General features: G+C 45.4%; 1 protein-coding gene across 4 annotated transcripts in view; it reads right to left on the reverse strand.

Annotated features, from left to right (window-relative positions):
* The window catches only part of CACNA1A (calcium voltage-gated channel subunit alpha1 A), a 216,632-nt gene that overhangs the window by 93,125 nt on the left and 101,919 nt on the right, over positions 1–21,588 (reverse strand). For all 4 annotated transcript variants that reach the window (XM_084251359.1, XM_084251358.1, XM_084251357.1 and 1 more), the window contains 3 exons: positions 20,075–20,227; positions 15,990–16,183; positions 614–717 (listed from right to left, as the gene is read on the reverse strand). In XM_084251359.1, coding sequence (XP_084107485.1) covers positions 614–717; positions 15,990–16,183; positions 20,075–20,227 — 451 coding nt within the window. The remainder of the gene's footprint in view (positions 1–613; positions 718–15,989; positions 16,184–20,074; positions 20,228–21,588) is intronic.

Below are 21,588 nucleotides of genomic sequence, written 5' to 3' on the forward strand. Positions count from 1 at the left end.
ATTGAAAGCATCTGATAAGAGTGCCAGAATGAAAAACTAGAAGCATCTGGGGTTCCTGAGGGTACCACGGAACCACCATACCATGTCCAAGACTTCTTATATTGAGAAAAATTAAAACCTGTTTATGATTAAACAACAACAAAAAATCTTGGGAGTAGGGGGCAATGTGTGTCATGAAAATATATGTCAGACTGTATGCAATGATTTTATATTTGGAAAATAGGAGAGTGTGGAAACCTAACTTTTTAAAAAATGTAAATTATAGAAATTAAGGCTCTATAGGTGAGTTGTGAATCTAGAAAATTTGGGAAAACCTTCTGAATGAGAGGTGTGTATCAGAAAGATGTTTCCTTTCCCTTAGGGAATAGATAGCATAATGCCATGGGCACAGGCTGGTGAATTGAGGTTAGACTAGATTTTAGTCCCGATGAGTCCCTTCCCTGGGTGCCCCTAACAGTGGCACCTATGAATCAGAGCCTTCAAATAATGGTGGCTAACTCAAACAAAGGAAGAGGACTGTGCTCTGCCTGGAGAATGAAAATAAAGTTTTATTGCCTTTCCCTGGGAAGAAGATGTGACAGGTAGTGTGATGGAGAGAGCAGCAGAGACTTACCCTGACAGTACACCCAGTACAAGGTTCAGCATAAAAAAGGAGCCAATGATGATGAGAGGGATGAAGTACAACCAGTTCCAAGTGTTCCCTGAGGCGTCGTTGCTCTGTGGGAAGTGAAGCAGGAAATAAGGTGAGTGTAGAGAGGGACTCATATGGGGAAGGGGAGCTCTGGAAGCCTGGAGAGGAAAATGGAAGACACAGGATTGCCAGTGAGTGAAACTCCAGAGATACCATTAATAGGACAAAGTCTTCTCCTTACCATGTAGTTCTTTTTCTTTTTTTTAAAGATTTATTTATTTATTTACACAAGCACTGGGTATAGTCAGAAGCGTGGCAGGGTGAGAGAATTCACCAGAGCCAGAGCAAAAGCAGAACAGGCAGAGTGACAAAGTATACTGCTGAGGGGAGCAGCGGGCGGCAGGAGAGGTCTGCGTGCCATGTGGGACCCTCACCCAGTGGCCGGGGATCGAACCGGCACTGCAGAGGCTGCGGGCAGCTTCGCAACTCAGCACTCAACCGCTGCGCCACCGGGGAGGCCCACCATGTAGTTCTTAGACAACCTAGAAATCAGCATGAAACCTGGGGGGACTTCGCAGACCAGATTCCAGGAAGAGAAGGACAAGCAAAAGCCCATCCAAATGTAGCTATAAGCCCCTGGTTCCCTCCTTTTTCCCAGACACAGTCACACACTCCCTTAGAGAAGGCATATGATTGCAAGGTCTGACAAGCAAGTTAAACCATCAAGCCAGATTGCAGGGCAGTGTGCCTTTTCTTCAATTGTCTCCTTCCCTTATTCTCAGCAACCCCAATGTCAACCATGAAAAATTCCCAGAAACACACAGCTATATTTTAAAAGGGGATGAAGTCCATAAATGCGACATTCTTGTCTGATATAGAAAACAGAACACTGGCAAGAAGGAAGTAAAGGGAGGGGAGACTATCAATGGGAGGATGAGAGAGAGAGAGACCAAAGAACTTACAGGATATTTTCTGTGTGCCAAGGTTTCCTCTAAACACATCACCTATTAGCTTGTTTAGTTCTCATGATAGTCCTATATTATCATCATGTCTAACTGAGGAAATTGAGGATCAGAAAGACAAAATAGTCAACCTGAAGTCATAGATCTATACAGTGATAGATATGGGATAGGAACCAGAGCCCTTGACCTTAACGTCTGTCTGGAGAAACCTCAACTTTAGAAGCCAGAGCACTGGGTTTGAGGGGAGGAGAGAAATCTTCCAATAGTTCATCAGTTCTGTGGCATCTAGAGAATGCTGGGTCCCCAGGTGTGGCTTTAAAAGCTCACCTTTAAAAACATAAACAATGCTGTTACTGTTATGCAAACGCTAAAATGATAAGGTCTGACACTACTAGGTGTTGGTGAGGCTGCAAGGAAATGGACGGGGGAAATGGTTGCTGTAACAAATAACTACAAACTGGGTGGCTCAAAACAACAGAAATATCTAGCCTCACAGTTCTGAATACCAGAAGTCCAAGATCAGGGTATCAAGCACAGTTGGTGCCTTCTGGGAGCTCTGATGAAGAATCTGTTCCATGCTTCTCCTCCTCCTTTGGAGGGTTTGCTGACAATTTTTGGAGTGTCTAGACTTCTAGATAATCACCCTGTCCTCTGCCTTCACCTTCACACAACTTTATCCCTGTGCGTCTATGTCTGTCTCTGTGGCCCAATTTCCCCTTTTTGTAAGGACACCAATCATACTGGATTAGGGCCCACCCTCATGACCTCATCTTGGTTAATTACTTCTGCAATGTCTTCATTTCCCAAATAAGATCACAGTCTGGGATTCTGGAGGTTAGGATGTTAATATATACATTTTGGTGGTGGTGGGAACACACAATTCAACCTATAATATTTGGTTGGAAAATGGCTTGAGAATTTCTGCTAAGGTTAATCATGTATTATGATCTAGAAATTCCACTGCTGAGTTGTTACCCAACAGAAATGTGAACCTATGTATGCCAAAGGCATGTGCAAGAATATTCACAGGAGTGATCTTCATGATAAACCAAACTAGAAACAACCCAAATCCTACCTGATGGGAAAGAGGATGAATAAATATATACTGTGCAAAGAAGTATTGCCGCCTGTCACATGAAACCTTAAAAAAGTTAATGTAGAGCAAAGGAAGGCAAACAGAAAAGAGCACCTATGTAAGAGCTCACTTATGCAAAATACAAAAAGAACCAAAATAGGCAACCATGCTTGGGGTGCTGACAGGGCACCCTTGGTGGGGCAGTGATTAGGGAGAGGGCACTGGTAGCTTCTGGATCTGAGACATTTCTATATCCTCATCTGGGTGTTGGTTACATGGGCATGTTCAATTTGTGAAAATTCATCAATCTCCTTCTCACTTTGATCTGTGGGATTTTCTGTAAGTCCACTTTACTTTAATTAAGATTTTTTCTTTTAAAGTTGACTTTACCTTAAAAAGGAAGGAAATTCATACACATCTTATAACATGGATGAACTTCAAAGATATTATGTAGTGAAACAAGTTGCCAAAAGACAAATACTGTATATGATTCCACCTTCTTTCCCTAGAGAAGTCAAATTCACAGTGAAAGAAAATAGGATGGTGGGCACCAGGGACTGGGGGAGGATCAGGAATATCAGTGTTAGACAGGGACAGTGTTTTAGCTTTGCAAGACAGAAAGAGTTCCAGAGATGGCCATATGGTGGTGTTAGTTGCACAACAATGTGAATGTACTTAATGCCAATGAACTGTACACCTAAAAATGGTCAAGATGGTATATTTTATGTTCTGTGTATTTTGCCACAATGAAAAATTGAAAATGAAATAAACAGAATAGCCAACTTCCATCATGGATATAATTCTGGGGACAGCAGACATGTGTCGGCAGCTAGTCCATGTTCTTGTTCTAGTAAGCCCCAAATGTTCCCCATGTTTTGCTTCTGGAAGGTTCTGGAAGAAAACATGGAGTCAGCAGAACAGGACTGGACAGAAGGCAGGAGCGTCTTTGTACTTCTCGTCTGACTAGCAGTGGCTGAGGCCTCTCGTTCCCATTTCTTAGGGCTAAATATAGCCCAGAGAAAGAAAACCTGCTCTGGCCAACAGAAGGAAAAGTAGGGCTGTTTCGGGAAGTAGACTTTGGAGAGTAACAGAGCAGTGGGGGGAGAGGGGGGACTAAAGGAGACAGGACTGATGTGGAGGGAGGAGTTGAGGTCCCTTGAGGATGTGACACAGCAGCCCTCCACTTTAGACTGTCCATGTTCCAGCTCCCTAACAGGCACGGGAGCCCCCGGTCCCATGGCATGCTGCCCAGCATAGCAGACACCCATGGTTCCACATACTTGGCCTTCTTGAGCTCAATTAATTCTCCCATGAATTCCAAAAGGCAGTATGTCATCCTTCCCATTCTCCCAGGTGAGGAGACTGAGGCAGGGCAGGTAAAATTCCATGCCCAAAGTCCTGCTGTGGATTGCATTGTGTCTCCTTGAAGGATAGGCCTCCCCAAGATATTCCCTGGACTGTCATGCTGACATGTAGATTATTTAAAGCTGAGAGCAGTTGAGGTCCTACAGGGCTTAAGAAAACTAGCACCACTCCCTTAACTAGCTAAAAGAATAAAGACTGGAACTATTATCCAGATTCGTGGTTATCTCCAGAAACAACATTTCTGTTAGAGAAACCCATCTAAGTGGCAGGGCAAGTAGTGAGTTACAGAGCATCAGGTTTTTATTGGATGAAGCCACCTTCCTCTCTCTTTGTAGTCCCAGGCTCCACCCCATTCTTTAGCTCAGGATAAATACCCTCCTTTGGTCCCATTTACTTCAGAATTTACATCAATGTAGAGTCCCCATATGTATGCAATTAAACTTATTCTTCTACCAATATGTCTGATGTTAATTTGACTGTTTGACTAGTCTGAGCAGGTAAGGAGAAATTTCTACTCTAACCCTACATGCCCCAAAAGATTTTGAGGTCCTACTCTTGGTACCTGTGAATGTGGGTCTTTGCAGCAGTCATCAAATTACAATGAAGTCATGAAGGTGGGCCCCAATCCAATATGACCGGTGGCCCTCTAAGAAAGTGAAAACGCCAGGCAAAGACAGGGACATACCAGGAAAGGATGGCCATGGGACAACAGGGGCAGAGATTGGGAAGACACAGCTGTAAGCCATGGGATGACAGAGTGGACAGCCAGCACCAGAAAGGAAGAGGCAGGAAGGATTCTACCCAGAGTCTAGAGAAAGCACCACCCAGCAGCCAATAACCTTGATTATGGATTTCTGGCCATCACAACTGGGAGATTAGATATTTCTGTTGTTTAAAGTCACCTAGCTACAGTATTTTGTTATGGCAGTCACAGAAAATGAACACAGAACTACTAAAAGTTTAGTAGTTCCTGAACTACTAACATGGCAAAGGTATTCCCTGCCAAATTCATCACCACCTCTCATCCACAATCACTCTACTCCAGCTTCATGGTCACCTTATAGAGCCTCAAATACCCCAAACCTTAGGGTCTTTTCATGTGCTGTTCCCCCTGTTTAGAATGCTTCCCTCAGATTCCTAGCTGGCTTTTCCCTCACCTCCATCAGGTCTTTGCTCAAATGTCTTTCCTGATGGCCCTTTACAGCTGCCCCCTTCATTTCTAATCCAATTTACTGCTGTTTTTTTCCCCTCGCTCTTCTCTTCTAACTTTTACTTATTTCCCCTGCTTGCTGTCCATCTCTGGAGCTGGAATGTCCATTTCACAGGGGGCAGGGACACTGTGTTTTGGGGTCCCTCCTATATTTCCTAGCATATGCCAGGTATTTATACAGTTCTCAATAAATGTTTTTTGAATGACTAAGTGGGAGGTGGGTCCAAGATCCATATGCCTTTGTCCTTAGCTCCAACTCTTGCTCCCACCTCCTTTTTGCTTTTCCCTTCCTGGGGACTGAGATTCTGCTATCTTATTTTAGAGACATTTGTTCTCTTTCAAATCTAGCTGAGATCATTCAATTACATGCTCTGAATCTAAAGGCTCACAGAGAAGTTGGCAGAGATTTAGGTGGTTTTTTGATTGGGAGTTGGGCTCTCCCCAAATGGTAAGTTCTCCATTTTTCTTGGGAGGAAAATGGGAAATATATTTTCCAAACAGGAAAACTGGTGTTTGTATGGCTAGTTTATGATAGCAAAAAATGTGGGGGTCCCAAACTTTCTCTCCTAGGTTCTCATCTTCTCTGATAGTTCAGGTTAAGGAGATTGCACACAAGTCTGGGTTTGAGGAGGTGGATGAGGGAGGGAAATTTGCTTGTTAATAATACAGGGTGGGCTGTGTGCTCAAGAGCACCCTGACTTTCTTCGAAAGGTTCAAAGAGTTCCACTGCCTGGTATGCTATTTCTCACTAGTGCTGTCACTAAACATTTGTGGTGTAAGATGGGATGACCCTTCCCAACCCTCCTGTGATTGGCTGCAGGCCACGTGTAAGTGTTGGTCAATGAGGAATGAGTGGAAATACCTGTGTCACTTTGGGACCAGAGCATTGAGCTGCCATGTGAAGCCTCCAGGGCTCTCTTTTCTTTGGGGACAGCAAGTGGCAATGCCCAGGTGGTGGCTACTCTATGAGTTAGGTCAAAAGGGACTATGTGAAGCAGAGCCCTTTCTCCCCCATTGCCAACCTGCACTGGACATTTAGCATGAACAAGAAAAGACCTTTTTTGTTAAAATCTTAGAAAGTTTGGGGGATGTTTGTTACTGCTTAACCTAGCTTTCCTGAATACATCCTGGCATCTCCTTAGTTTGTTCCTTCATCTCCTTCAACTTCTTCTCAAATGTCACTTTCTCACTGACCTTTATACAGATCTCAAGAGACAAGTGGGGTGAGAGAAATCTATCCCTGATGGAGAAATTGCTGTCCCTTAAAGGTAAAGTTCAAAATGGCAATGAGCTAGTTAATTCCATTCGCTAAGCCTCTTCCTGGAGTCTAATTTCCCTCTGGTCTTAGCTTGGTTGATTCCTCCTCATTACTCAGCTTTAGCACTACTCTATCCCCTCTTAGAGAAGACTTATAGACCTGTTGATCAAAAGGACCTGTCCCACACTACGGCACAGCCAGACACACTTTCTTCCCAGCAGATTTTGCTCTCTTAATTATCTTGTCAATTTGCACATTTACTTGTTTGCAGATTGTCTTTGTTCCCTAAAATGTCAGTTCTTCAGGGCTCAGAACTTGGCACACAGTAGGAGCTTACTAAGCTCTGGTTACCTGGGTGAATGAACATAATCCCGAGGTCCTGGATAGTTTAAATAATATTACTAGTAATATAAGGAAATATAAATTATTCCAGGTTCAAATGCTCAGGCTGTTTTCCTAAGAATGGAGAAGCAGATGGGACAACTCCTGTGGCTTTAGTAGAGTCCTCTGATTCAATGAAACACCCCTCAATTCCTATAATCTCCACTCCCAGTGGATGGGGAAACAGGTTGAGAGAGATGATGAACTGGCCCAGCTCACACAGGGTGGGCCTTCACAACTGGGACCGCTGGGGCTAGACCTGTCATTCTGCCTTGCAACTGACTGACTTTTCCCCCCTAATTTACCCCTTTGCTGAACTTATGCAGTATTTTATGTTTATAATGATTGGTCTCTAGCAGCCTCAAATGAAGGGAAAATACTGATTCATCCCAGCACTGCCGGTACCTAGTGTGCAGCGTGGCGCCTGCCGCTTAGCAAGTGCTTCGATAAATACTCATCAAACAAATTAATGGCTGAGTCCCAGTAAAATCCTTAAGTGCCTTCTGTTTTGTGGTTGATTTTCCTCTAATTTTTTGAGCATGGTTCATTCAAAAAAAGTATAAAGGATTGTAAAAAAAAAAAATACTCAGCTCAGGAAAATACCTACTTCCCCAGCACATGGGATAAATATGGGGTGGATTTGACTGTGAAATAGGCAAAACCCCTAGAGTGGCTATGACGGAGGTTTATATCCTGGTGTACACCTCGCATAGGTCATGCAAAGCCTGTTCATTATTTTTTGTGTCCTCCTTTCCCTATTTGCTCTCAAAATTGTCCTGGTTTGGATGATAAATCATATGGCCTCTCTGCCTAGGAGGTTTCCTGTCATTTCCCAGATCTTATTCCTGTCACCTCCCCTTACTCACTATTCCTCTTCAGCCAAATGGGCTGCCTCAGTGCTCCTCGCAAACACTGGGAACACGCCTGCCTCACGGCCTTTGCAACTGGTTGTTCAGTTCCCCTGGGCTCCCTTCCTTGAAATACCTGTGTAACTTCCTCTCACCTCCCTCAGATCTTATTAGGACTGCCATCTCTCACCTTAATGATCCACAATCACTTACTTTACTACTTCAATTTTCTCCTGAGCTCTCATCAACTTTTTTTTTTTTTAAAAAAGATTTATTTATTTATTTATACAAGCACTGGGTACAGTCAGAAGCGCGGGAGGGTGAGAGAATTCACCAGAGCCAGAGTTGGGAGCAGAGCAGACAGACTGACGAAGTACACTGCTGAGGGGAGCAGCAGGCGAGACAGGAGAGGTCTGCACACCATGTGGGCCCCTCGCCGGTGTCCGGGGATCGAACTGACACTGCAGAGGCTGCAGGCAGCTTTGCAGCCCAGCGCTCAACCGCTGCGCCACCGGGGAAGCCCTCTTATCAACTTTTAAACTAGGGGTCAGCAAACTACACACAATGGGCTAGCCACCTTTTTGTGTGAATTATGGCTTTATTGGCACACAGCCACGCCCATTCATTTATGTGTTTTCTCTGCGGCTGCTTCTGTGTCATGACATCAGATTCAGAAGATGCAACTAAGACTTCATGGTCCACAAACTCTAAAATGTTTAAGATACTATCTGTCCTTCACATATATAAATGTAAATAAATGTCTCTTAATTATCCTGTAGATCACCTGCTTCCCTCTTAAAATGTCAAATTCCCCCCAAACAGGGATTTTTGTTTCTTCCCTTATCCTTGGTGCCTAGAAGAGTACCTGCATACAGCAGGTATTCAATGAATGCTTGTTGGATAAATGTGTGATTTAAAGTTCTCCAAAACCAACTGCTTTGATGTTGATCAACATGAACATTTACAAATGAAAAAGGGCTCAGCCAAAGCACAGTTCCAAACATTAGTGACCATTTGCTCAAGGACATGTACCTACAATCATAAATTAAAAAGTTTTGCCCTATTCCTAGTTGACATTAACTAGGGAAAGGGGTGGAGGGGAGGTGAAGTGGGAAGAGAAAGAGGAAGAAAAGAAGGCAGAGGAGAGGGGAAGATTAACAAAAGAGAAAAAGAGGGAAAAAAGAAGAGGAGACTTAGGGAGAGATGGAGGGAGTAAAATGATTAATTCCCAGTGCGGGATTCTAAGCCTGACTTTGCCATCCTTGACTAGGGTACATTTTGGCAGGTGTCTCTATCTCTATGGTCCTTGGTTCACTCATCTGGAAGATGGAGCTAAACTGTACAAGGTTGTTCCATGGATCAATTGATGATGCAAAGAAGATGTATGCCTCACAGTAATCTCTCAGCTAATGAAAGCCAATATTCAAGCTGCCCTTGTTCCACCAGGAACCCTGCTGCTCACAAGTGCTTCGGGCCATGCGCTCCAATTCTCTCCATCTTCCCTTCCTAATAGGAGCCAAAAGAGGGCAGATTCCATCATCCACATGGCAGCCCTAGGCTGCTTTAGCCCAGCTGGTGAAGATTGTGTTGGGGACGTCCCATGTGTGGGGTGGAGGTAATTTGTTACTCTTCTGAGCCAAGCAGGGCACATATGGTGAGGGGGTCCCTGTGAAATGAGGCCACCTGTTGCTCCAGCAACATGCAGAGCCACCAGCTTGTGTCTCCAACAAATGGCCCCAGTGCACCCCTCTTTGAGCTCCTCCATCCTACCCTCTTGAGTTCAGAGAACTAGTTCTCAGTCCTGTTTGCTGTGGGAGGTAGTAAGTGGCAGGTTCTGAGGGAACCAGCAGTGAGTCAGATTTCAACCCTAACTCCTTGAGCTTAGTTCTGGACCTGCTTCCTCATCTGTAAAATGGGTTACTTAGAGGGCCACTGACATGGAATCATAGGTTGGTACACAGAGAAGTACCCAGAACAGGGAGGCATAAGGGAAAGGAATGATAATACATGATTCCAAAAGGCCTTCCAGCTTGGGCCCAAGGAAGGGGTAGGAAGAAAGAGTCTTGACCAGTGGGCACAAAGTCATGTGGGTGCCTAAGAGGCTCCAGGCCAAGGGCAGAGATGTTTTGTGCCAACTAAGGTTGATCATCTAGCAGTTAAGCATGAGTTAGACCTCAATTTGGGCACAGAATTTCAATATACTGTATACTGATGTTTGCATATTGATGTTTACCAATGATGGACTACATATGTGACATATGGTCCTGACAGGCAAGCCACCCAGCCTCGGTGAGTAATGGGCTGTACCATCTGCATTATGCAGCGACACTCTATGATCTTTACCCAATGACAAAAAATTGCCTAAGGACACATTTCTTAGAATACATTCTCATCATTAGGCAAAGTATGACTGTATCTAAATGAAACTAAATTGCTTTGTTGAAGAGATCTGCAGCCCCATATTCACTGCAGTATTACAACAGCCAAGACATGGAAGCAATCTCATTGTCCATCAATGGATGAATAAAGAAAATGTGGCATACATACACAATAGCACAATATTTGCCTTAAAAAGGAAACCCTGTCAGTTGCAACAAGATGGGTAGACCTTGAGGGCACTATGCTAAGTGAAATAAGTCAGACAGGAAAGACTAATCTGCACAATCTCATTTATATATCAAAATAAACCAAACAACTAAAAACAGACCAGATTTGCAGTTACCAGAGGTGGGGGTGGGGAAATTGGGTGAAGGTGGTCATAAGGTACAAATTTCCAATTTTAATATAAGTACTGGGGGTGAAATATAAAACACGATGACTACAGCTGATACTGTTGTATAGAATATCAGAAAGTTGCTAAGAGAGTACGTTCTAAAAATTCTCATCCCCTGAAAACACCCAAAATATTTTTTTTGGCAACTAAGTGAGATGATGGATGTTAACTAAACTTACTGTGGTCATCACTTTGCAATAATGTATGTCAAATCACTGTGCTCTACACCCTAAACATATGTAGTGTTTTATGTCAATTATATTTCAATAAAACCGAAAAAAAATGTCAGATTCCTGCTCTCAATCTTTACTCTATTTTGCCCCAGATTTCAGTGAGCATTTTAGGAAATTACTCCTTTAAAAATTAAACTGCTCCTTCCTCCTTCCCTTTCTTCTCTCTTTCCCTCTTTCTCCTCCTTCTCCCTCTCCCTCTCCTCCTTCCCTCTCTCCTCCCCTCCCCTCCCCTTTCTCTCACAGAGTTTGGTACCACCACTCCTTGGCTGGGCATCCTTAGGAAGTTCTCGCAACTCTGAGACTGATTTGTAAAATGGGGTACAGTAAAAAGCAAACTTTTTAAATGATGCCATCAGTTTTCCTATTAATGTTCTTGCTCTTTTCCAGGACCATACATTGCATTTCATCATCATATCTCAGGCTCATCTTGTCTGCGACAGTTTCTTGCCTCATCATGACCTTGACAGGCTTGAGAAGGACTGGCTAGGTATCCTGCAGAATGCCCTCCAATCTGGGTTTGTCTGAGGTTTTGCTCATGATTAAACTGGGGTTATGTGCCTTGGAGAAGAAAACCAAGAGGTGGGGCTCCTTCCTCACCATATCAAACCAAGGGTCATGTCCTCTGGGGTACATGTCCTCTGGGGATGTCAACCTTCAGTCACTTGGCTAGTGTGCTGTGTGCTAGGTTTCTCCACTGTAAAACAACATTTCCCCTTTCCTGCTTCATCCTTTGGGAGTAAGCCATTAAATCCAGCCCACCCTCAAAGTGGGGGAGGTTAAGCTCTATCCTGGAGGGAGAGGGAGTATCTAGAATAGTAACTGGAATTCTATAAGCAAATTTGTCTCTTCTTCATTCAATTCGTTCATTTAATAACAAAATAACATTGCTATGTCAATCAACCAATCATTTATTTAGGTGTAGACTCTCTGGATAGATTATGTGAGATAAGAGTACCCCACACAGTGGACACCAGAAAGTAATTATTTTGCTGCCTTTCTGTCCTTTCTCCTGGTTTCCTTTTTTCCCTCCTAAATGTTTAGTAAAACAAGTTTAAATATTTTCCCTGATGATAAAAGTAAATAGTGCTCATTGTAGAAAACTTTGACAATATGGAGAGGTAGCAAGAAAATAAAGATATCTGAATCCTACTACCTAGAGGCAATTTTGGTATGAATCTTCCAATCTATTTTTTTGTACTTATATTTTAAAATTTACATACTTGAGATAAGGTGCTATGGTCTGAACTGTGTACCCCACAAATTTAAATGTTGGAGACCCAGTGCCCCAATGTGATGGTGTTTGGAGATGGGGCCTTTGAGAGGTAATTGGGTCATGTAAGTGGGGCCCTCCTGATGGGATTAGTATCCTTAAAGGGAGAGATGCCAGAGTGGTCCCCTCATCTCCCTACCATGTGAAGATATAGCAAGAAGGTGGCCATTCTGACACCCTGATCTCAGACTTCCATCTTTGGGACTATGAGAAAACACACTTCTGTGATTCTGCAAATCTCAGCCTAACAGATTGGTAATGGCAGCCCAAACTGCCTGAGACATAGGTTTATCTCACCTTGATCCTTTTTTAAAATCAATCTCCCCATTCCCCTCATCATTACATTCCCCACATCCTTAAATACTCTTCCAGCAGATGATTTTGAACGATGACATGATATTCCATCATATGGAGGGACCATACGGCATTTAACCAGTTGCTTATTCTATTTTTATAAATATAATGCTGGGGTGCACATCCTGATATAAACCTTCAACAGCATTGCTGATTAGCTGAAGTTAGGCTTTTTCCAAAAGGTACTTTAAGCATGAAGACAAAGGGAGAAAGAAAGGAAACTGAAAATGAGAAAAGCTTGAAGGGGCATGAGCACACGATATAGGCGAGGCTGCCAAGAACGCGCTTTCCCAAAACACTGTCTTCTCTGTGGATGCCACCTCCTCCGAGGACCCTGCCTTGATTTCCTGACCTACCTTAGACCCTGGCTTCCATCACTTGTCTTCTTGGGCTCCCTAGGGCAAGTCACCCTGTTCCTTATTACACATCTGCTTACACTCTATCTCCTACTTTATAAGTAGCTTATTGTTTACCATGTTTATTGTTTACGTCAGTCTCCACTACCAGGGTGGAGATTTTTGTCTGTCTTCTTCATTTAGGTGTCCCAATCATCCTGATCATTTCCTGGTGTGTAGTATGCACTGAATAAATAATTATAGATTAAAGGAATGGATTTCAGTGATGTTGGGCAAGGACTTGGATTTGTGAAACACTGTCTACCCAGGTAGGTGGCATCTGTGCCCACGGAGTCTAAGATGTTTGGAGCAGGTGCATCTGGCTCCCTCCCATGAACCCATGACAGCTTCCAGCGAGGCCACACTCAAAGGCCTAGGCTCTAGCATAGGGATAGAAACCAAAGATTTTAGACACCGTGCCTGCCTGTGACAGAAGGAGAACGAGGGGCATGCTCCAACAGGCCCGGGCAAGGTTGGCAGATGGCAGAACGCAAGGGAGGAAACAAATGAATCCAGAGAAGTTGTCCTCACCATTAACTCAGAGACTCACCTTGGTCCTGCCTTTACTGGTTTTGTTGGTTCAGTGGGGAGAGGAGGGGAGGGGTTAATTTGGGAGATTCCCAGACAAGGATTCAGGTGTAGGTAGTTTATCTTGGAGGTGTTATGAAAGACAGATTTAAAAAAGATATGTTGAAGATATATTCTAAACTCCAGGACCTCAGAATGTGACCTTATTGGAAAATGGTTAGTTGCAGATGAGGTGGAGTAGGGTGAACCCTTAATCCAACATGAACAAGGTGGCAATATGGAGACAGGGTTCGGTGGAGGGCAGAGACTCTACAAGCCAAGGATTATCAGTAACCCCCAGAAGCTGGAAGAGGCAGAAAGGATCTGCCCCCAGAGTCTTCTCCATTTGGGGGGCTGGGGGACATCTTGGGCAATGCAGGGTGTTGAGCAGCATCCCCAGGCCCCCACTGTCTCCTCACTAAAAATGTCTCCAGACATTGGCAAGTTGCCCTGGGGCAGCAGGATTTCCCCACATTGAGAACCACATCTCTGGGCTCACATCAGGCCCAAGCACTGCTTGGGTTTCTACCCAAAGGATGACAGTGGGTCAGAAGTACATGGAAAATGCTAGAAGGCTGCTCCAAGTTAGTGGTAGTTACCAGTGGGGTGAGGGTGGGGAGTATCATGGGACAAACCATTTCCTCAGGTGTTGCTGGAGTTTTTATGGAAAAAAAAACTCAGAAAAAAAATTCAAAAAAAAATTCTGATGTGTTTCTAAAAGGAGCACCTGTCGGGGTGGAGGATTTGACCTAAACAGGGGACCAAGCACTGTTCTAAACACTGTCAGTTCTCATGCCTTGTGAGGCAGGTCTGTGCTTCTCTTCCTTTTGCATACATAGACATGGCGGCATAGAGGCCAAGTGACTTGCCCAGTGTTGCCCAGCAAGGAGTGGTGGAATGGAGTGGGAACCTGGATAGACTGGGTCCTGACTGTGCTCTCAACTACTTTTCTAGGCTCGCTTACCCCAAGACAGCTCAGCTCTAAACTTCCAGCACAAACATACTCTCAGATAATGGTTCTACATGATTCTGCTCATACTTCCTCTCCCACCACCAAGAACAGCCCCAGTATCTTCCTCTGAACCCCCAACCTGGTGACATAACCCATTTTCAAATTCACACTTTCCTCAGTTCTTGACCCCCACCCCCTCTCTCTGCCAGAGCTCCCATTCTTCTTGCCTCCCACCTCTGTTTTAGCCCCAGGAGGGTATATTTTCTCCTGAAGCTTCCGCTCATCTCCTCACTTTAGCTTTGTAAAGAAACATCCTAGAAATGCTGGGGCATTTTTGTGGGGCAGCTTTGGTCCGTTGGATGTAACCTTCTGCCTATCCTGTGTGCAGGTGAGGCCCAGAAGAGAGCCTGCATGTCTCCCAGATGTGCTGCTGTTCCTGGAGATTCTAAAGAGTTGAGGTCTTCATGCAAATTAGAACACCATGTTCTTATCCCACATCCTTTATGTTTGTCAATAAATTATCATAGTAACAACAGAATGCTATGTCGTCTACCATGTGAACAGACTCAGAGACTTGGACTTGTGCAGTGCATGTCATGAACAACTGTCCATGGCAGCAAGTTTTGCTGCTCACTTCCAAGCTGCACTCTCAACCTCACTCTAAACGAGCCATTGATCAAAGAGTAGATTCTCCCTCCTCCATTTTTCCGAACGGGAACATTCCTTAAGGAACATTTACCATGACGTGGAAGAAAGTTCAGCTCCTCTGCCAGGAAGGAAGAAGCCTAGTATTGCTTCCCTAGTAGGTCAGAACCTTGCTTGGCTAGAACCTTAACTGGCAGTAAGAGTACGGAAGAGCCCCAGGATAGGCAGTGGGAAACAGGGTAGGGAGTGCCTATTTACATATTTTCAGATTTGTTCTTAAGATTTTTTTAAGACCTAGGACAAGAGTACTCTGTGTAAATATTTAAAAGCTACTAAATAAAATATGCTAATATGCTTCTCCTTTACAAACATTCTTTTGTAAGCACTTGGGAGGTCAGGATGGAATCTGAACACTGGACATTTGCATTGGTTCATGGTGTGGGGAGAGCTAGACTCGGCTCTTGACCATGGCCTGCCACCTTCTCCCACTCATGGGTCTGTCAGCCTGGGTGCAGGGGTCTTCATGCACAAACACATGAGACAGCCCAATTGGAGAACACACCAAGGAAGAATCTCAGACAAGTCCCTGTAATTGGGACTTGGGCAGGAGACTCTAGGGTGCTGGATAACCCAGTGCATGGTTGAGAAAGTGGGGGGCAGGTACCATATCTTGGTGGACCTGTGCCCTTCTCACTCCATAATGAGGGCTGTGGTTGGAGGAGGGCCAGTGAGGACCCCAGGTCAGAGCCCCCTTGCATAGGCCCAAGACATTATTCCATCTTATCTATGTTGGTTTATGAGTCATACAATCTTTATATTTTCAAAAACCTACAATTATCTTGAAAAACTTACACAAATGTTATTCAGGAACCCTGTATCCTCTAGATCTCCATGCCCTGAGAGGCCTTCCTCCACCTTAGCACGCTGATCAACTCCCATTCCCACGTCCCGGGGGGCCTCCTGGGGCTGTGCTGTTCCTGAGCTGCCTCTCTGGCTCAGCGTCCTGCTGCTGCAGCCTCAGGAGCTGGCTGCCCCACAGGCCCATCTCCTGCTGAACCCGCATCACTTACATTGTAGAGGAGGTCAGTCCACCCTTCCATGGTGATGCACTGGAAAACCGTCAGCACTGCAAACAGGATGTTGTCGAACTGAGTGATTCCATTGTTGGGCCCTTCCCAGTAGGGCTGACATTTGGTCCCATTTGGGCAGGTGCGGGCGGGTTCCTCTGTCCCACATGGAGCTGGAGACTCCCCCTGAATGTCATCTATGTCAGGGAAGGGAAGACAGAAGCACCAGTGAGGATTCGATGCTGTTGGAACAAAAATGGCTATTTTTTCAAAACTAATTAATTTATCTGTCTTTTCTTTTCTTTTCTTTTCTTTTTTTTTAAACAAACCCAATGTTTGGCTTTGTTGATTCACCATTGCCAACTTCATTCATTTCTTCTCTAAGTTTTGTTACTTTTCCTAAGCTTTAGAGATAATAAACTTTAAGACTACACTGCCCTTTAAATATGGCTTTAGCTGCATCTCATAAATTTTGTCATGCATTTTTTCATCATTGTTCAAGTGAAATACTTGACAATGTCTATTCTTATTTGACCTGTGGATAACTAAGAAATATACCTTTTTAGAAAAACTTGTCAAATAGATACACTTACTAACTCAGGACTAATTTATGCCATCTATATCCCCTCCCCACACTTTGCTTTGCAGCCAGAATAGTTTTAAAACAAACCTCAAATAATTCCATCCATAGATAATTTCTCTTAATTTCCAAACACATTAAGAGTTATCTTTTTTGTTACTGATTTCCAGCTTTACTGCACTGTGATCAGAGTATGTGTTTTATATTGTTCTGTCCTTAGAAATCTGTTGTTGAGATACACTTTTTGGTCCCAATACACTTGACTTGGAAATGTGCTGCTGTGTGCATTGTGAGGTGGTTGGGTACAGGGTTCTCCAGACTTCCATTAGGACATATTTGTTAATCTGTTGTGTTATTTTCCTGTAGTCTGACTGATTTTTTTTTTTTCTTGAGATGTACTGGGCTCAGGGAGCTGTTCTGGGGGCGAGGGAGACCAGTACACACAGTTCTTACCCTTAGGCATAGGAGCTAAGCTTTCTCCCCAAATAGAAGGAGACAGATTGTGAAAATGCCACCAGGAAAGACACTTGTGCCAATGGACGCTCCATTTGCAGGGAAGTATAAGACAGCTTCCCAATGACGCTGGGCTGGGTGCTAAAGGTCCAGTCTGAATTCAAAGGTGTTGATGGGGAGGGACGAGGAGAGAGACTTCCATCAACACACGCATCCCTGACCTTCCCCACTGAACCAGAGCAGCATGTAGGAGAGGACTTTATTTAGTGAGTGACATTTTTGAAGGTTTTCAAAGAGTGACATTGTCTGCCAAACAAACAGTCAAGTGTGTAAACTCAAGCTCCCCACATTTCAATGTATGTGCTACAAGCTATGCAGTATCCACCCCCTAGCTCCTCTCAGCACACAGAGAGAAATAAACCAAGATGGCATGCGTGGGTCTTATTGGCTTATTGGAAGCTACAGTGAAATGGAAACTCTGGGTCATGATAAGACGTAGACTCCCTCCACTGCTTTCGGAAGTGACACTGCTGCTTGGAAAGTGGTGACCACTGGGGCCACTAGTTTATTTTGCTGGAAACACCTTCTCCACTCACACTGGATATAGTACAGGAATATGCTTTAGAAAACACAGGTTGAAAGGCAAAATCTTTTAAAACAGAAGGCTCAGGATAAGGATAAAAAAGCCCAGGGGCTCCCATGATAAATGAAGACTACTGTTTGTTGGGAAGGTCGCTTCTGTCAGGAACCTTCTCTGTCTCCGCCCTGTGTCTGAGCCTGGCTGGTCCTACCCGCCATGGAGTGGCCCCTGCGAGCTGAGCCCTCTTTCCCTTGGGGCTACAATAACTCTAGAATGTTCATATTTGGCGAGGGATAAAACCTTGCATTAGCCGTCACTGCTAAGAACTGTATGCAAATGAGGGGTTTTCTCTCCTCAAACTATTCAGGAAGCTCTTGGAAAGCAGAAAGCCTTCCACTTTATCCCTGTGTGTCTCTGAGAGCTAAACCCTGTGCCGGGCGCACAGGAGTCAAGCTCCTCGTAAGAAAGGCACTGCAACCGAGAACCTGTCTATCTTTAGCAGAGTTGCCCAGTTGTGTTCTCGATTGCCATCCTCCCTCAACTCCCCCCCCCACCCCCCACCGACATGAAACACTCTGAGGGCTGCTTCTAGAAAAGCAATCGTCCCGAGAGTCTGAGGAATTTGGTTATAAATATATTTTAAAATTAACCTGCTGCCAGGGTGTCTGTATATATCTGTCTCTTACTCACACGCCTTATATTTTTAATTGTGAGCTTTTCAGTCATCCTCCTAAATCAAAGCTTCCTACCCTCCAGTTGCCCCACCCACGTCTGCCCCCTCCCAGCCCCACTCAGACCCAAGCCAGTCTCCTGTCCTCTCGGCTGGAATGAAAAAAATAACACCCAGACCAAACCTAGTATCCAGGAGCCTGGTTTTTCTGCTCTGGGCCCATCTTTCCAAGGGGCCCTCACTGTATCCCTTCCTCTCACATTTCCACTTAGGTGACGAGGCCAAGTGCAGAAATAGTTCTGCCTCAATTAACACCTTCTTCATCGGGGAAAGAAATAATTAGGACATCCCATATTGAGCAAACTTCACAGGCCCAGGAGAGGAGACAGGAGGAGTAAGAGAAAAAGAAGGGAAAAAAAGCATCCCAAATCAACCTTCCTTACTGGGTTTTCCTCCCATCTCGGGAAGTCTGGGAGATGGCTGGGCCATTTGGGGGTCACTGGGTGGAGAAGGTGGGCAGGAAGTTACTCTGAGACAGATCTTCTTCCCAATAAGACAGACCTGAAACTGCCCTCCCCACAGGGAGCCCCCTTTGGCTTCACTGTCCACTTGGTCCACTCCCTAGATTCACGGTGGCCTTCATTCCCTACTGGCAAAGCCATTCAGGAGGTCTGCACCAAATATTGAGACACAGGTTTCCTCCTTATTCAACTCCATTTTGTTATTGGGCTTCAGAGAGTAAGTTTGGACAGCCCGAGTTCGGACAGCAGCGGGTTTAACTGAAAATGTACCTGGAGCTGGGGCCCTGATGTGTGGGGGGCAGGGCCACCATCCTGTCACATTGCGGTTCAGAGCCAAGTCCCTGGGGTTTGCCTCCTGCCCTCTGACCTTCTCCCGCCTGCCCACCCCCACTCTTCTTGACCCAGCCTCATGGGCACTGGGCGCTGCACAGTGTTGAGTGAGTTTCACTAATTTTTCTAGTTTTTTCCCCAAGAGGGGGCGTCTTTTCCTAATCTACACAAAGGCTTCTCGCAGTGATTGGCTGGTGCCAAGACTCCCAGTTGGGGTGTCTTCAGGCACATTCTGGGGCAGACCAGGAGAAGCCATCCTCTATCCTCCCTCCTGCAGTGTGTGTGGGGGCACCCGCACAGCCATCATACCCCTTCCTTCAGAGTAATGTTGCCCTCGCCTTCTTCCCGCGGTGGAACTCAGCAGAGGCTGAGGTCGCACACAGCCCATCGTCATCTGCCCCTTTCTGTCCTCGCTCCCTGAAAACACCTCCACCGCCTGCTCCCGCCAGTGTGCAGCTGTGCCAGGACATTAATACCCATCTGGGGCAGACCTTGCTATTGTTGGACAGAAGTCAGAGGATGAGTGCCCCGGCTTCCTCAACCCTCCTGTGGGATGGCTCCGAGCTGTGTGTCCTCCCCTGTCTCCCAGAGATGCCCAGTGGGTCTGAGTCCTGGGTGCCTACACTGGTGGTCTGCTGGATAAACCCCTTTACTAGATGTCTTCCCTTCCCTGTTTTATTACTGCCCCCACCCACCATGGCACTTTCTGGGGATCAATTCCCAAAGAAATCACTGAGCCTTGGGGCAGCTTCTGGGAGATCCCAGCACTAGGCCCTAGCAACATCCAAGACCTCAGGGGCTATTTGTCCCCCTGCCTACACTGCAGTGCTTTTAAAAGGAGGTTCTTCCAGCTGGCAGCAGAAAGAAGCAAATCGCTACATATCCCCCCAGGAGATTGTCCCTAAGGGAGGAAAACTGGAACAACAAAAACCAAGTCATGAGCCTCAGACCTACCTGTCCCCTCTTCAAAGCAGGTGGTATGAAATTTTCCCATATAAAATTCTAACCCTATGATTGCAAAAATAAGGATTGCAAAAAATAGGAGGAGGCCGATCTGCAGCAAGGGGATCATTGCCTTCATGATCGACTTCAGGACGACTTGTAAACCTGGGGAAACACAGAGAGAGGGCCCATGGCCACATGAGCAGGTGCCCCCAACCCCACACCCCAGGCACCTCCCCAGGGACCCCAGAGCACAGGCATAGGGCCATGGTGAAGGAAGATAAAGGGCCACACAGAGACTGGTCATTACAATGAATAGAACAATCCCTCGTAATATTTCAAAGAACTTTTCAAGGTGAAATATTTAGAAATGTATTTTACATATGCTGTCCACTGGATGGGCAAGAATGGGGTGGAAGCCATAGCTTTCTGAGCCATGTTCCCAGCTGTTGAGTGGCTTTCACTAATTTCTCCAGTTTTTTTTTTCCCCAAGAGGGGGTGTCTTTTCCTAACCCACACAAAGGCTAGTTGCTCCCCTGCATGGGAAGCAGTCAACACCCATTTCAGCCCTGAGAAACCAGACAATAGTTCATTCGTGCTGCTAAAGCGAGGACCTCACGTGGTGGACGCAAATGTGGAGCTATGCCCATTTTACAGAGGTGGGAAGCGAGGCTCAGAGGTGTCGTGATCACCCACAGGCATGAGGAAGAACAGAGGCAGGGTCTGAATCACAATCTGAGCAATGTCAGAGCCTGTGCTTGGAACCACTGTGCTGGATGTTAAGAAAACCTCCAGTTGTAAGTTTCCAAGCTTTGCTTTTTTCCTAACCTCCTTTCTCTCCTTTCCTTTTACCCTCCTGCCCTTCCCCCTCCTTTCTTTTTTATTGAATTGACATTGGCTTATGACATTATCTAGGTTTCAGGTGTGTGGGCTTACCTATCAACATTTGTATCTACTACATCATGCTCGGCACCAAAAGGCTAGTTTTCATCCCTCACCATACAACTGATCCCTTTTACCCAAATCACCTACCCACCCCCTTCCCTTCTGGGAACTACTACTTTGTCCTCATAGGCTAAAAGTTTGCCTTTGTTTTTTCTTTATCTACCACACAGTGAAATCCTAGATCTGTGTTTTTCTCCTTCTGACTTCACTCAGAATAATACCCTCCAGGTCCACCTTGATGAGGACGTCGCATAGCCCACGGCAGCGCCTCCTGACAGCAGTAAGAGAGGGATGCTGTCAAGGTGGCCTGAGGGGCTGCTACCCCCAAGGTACATAAACATAAGGGTGGCACTGAGGAGGCAGCACGGCGCGAGCTTAAGGTTGGGATTGGACACTTCCCGTGCCGGTGCCCAGCCTGAGTCTCCTTCGCCAGTCACCTGCCCTTCAGCTGCTGTGGGTAGCAGTGGCTAATGGCTCTCAAGTTACCCTTGGTTACCAGAAGCCACCTCACCCAGGTGCTGTTGCTTCCCAGCCTCCCACTCCCAGTAACTAACCAGCCAAGCACAAAAGGCCGGCACCTT

The sequence above is a fragment of the Talpa europaea genome (assembly GCF_964194135.1).
Source record: "Talpa europaea genome assembly, chromosome: 12".
Classification (NCBI taxonomy): domain Eukaryota; kingdom Metazoa; phylum Chordata; class Mammalia; order Eulipotyphla; family Talpidae; genus Talpa; species Talpa europaea.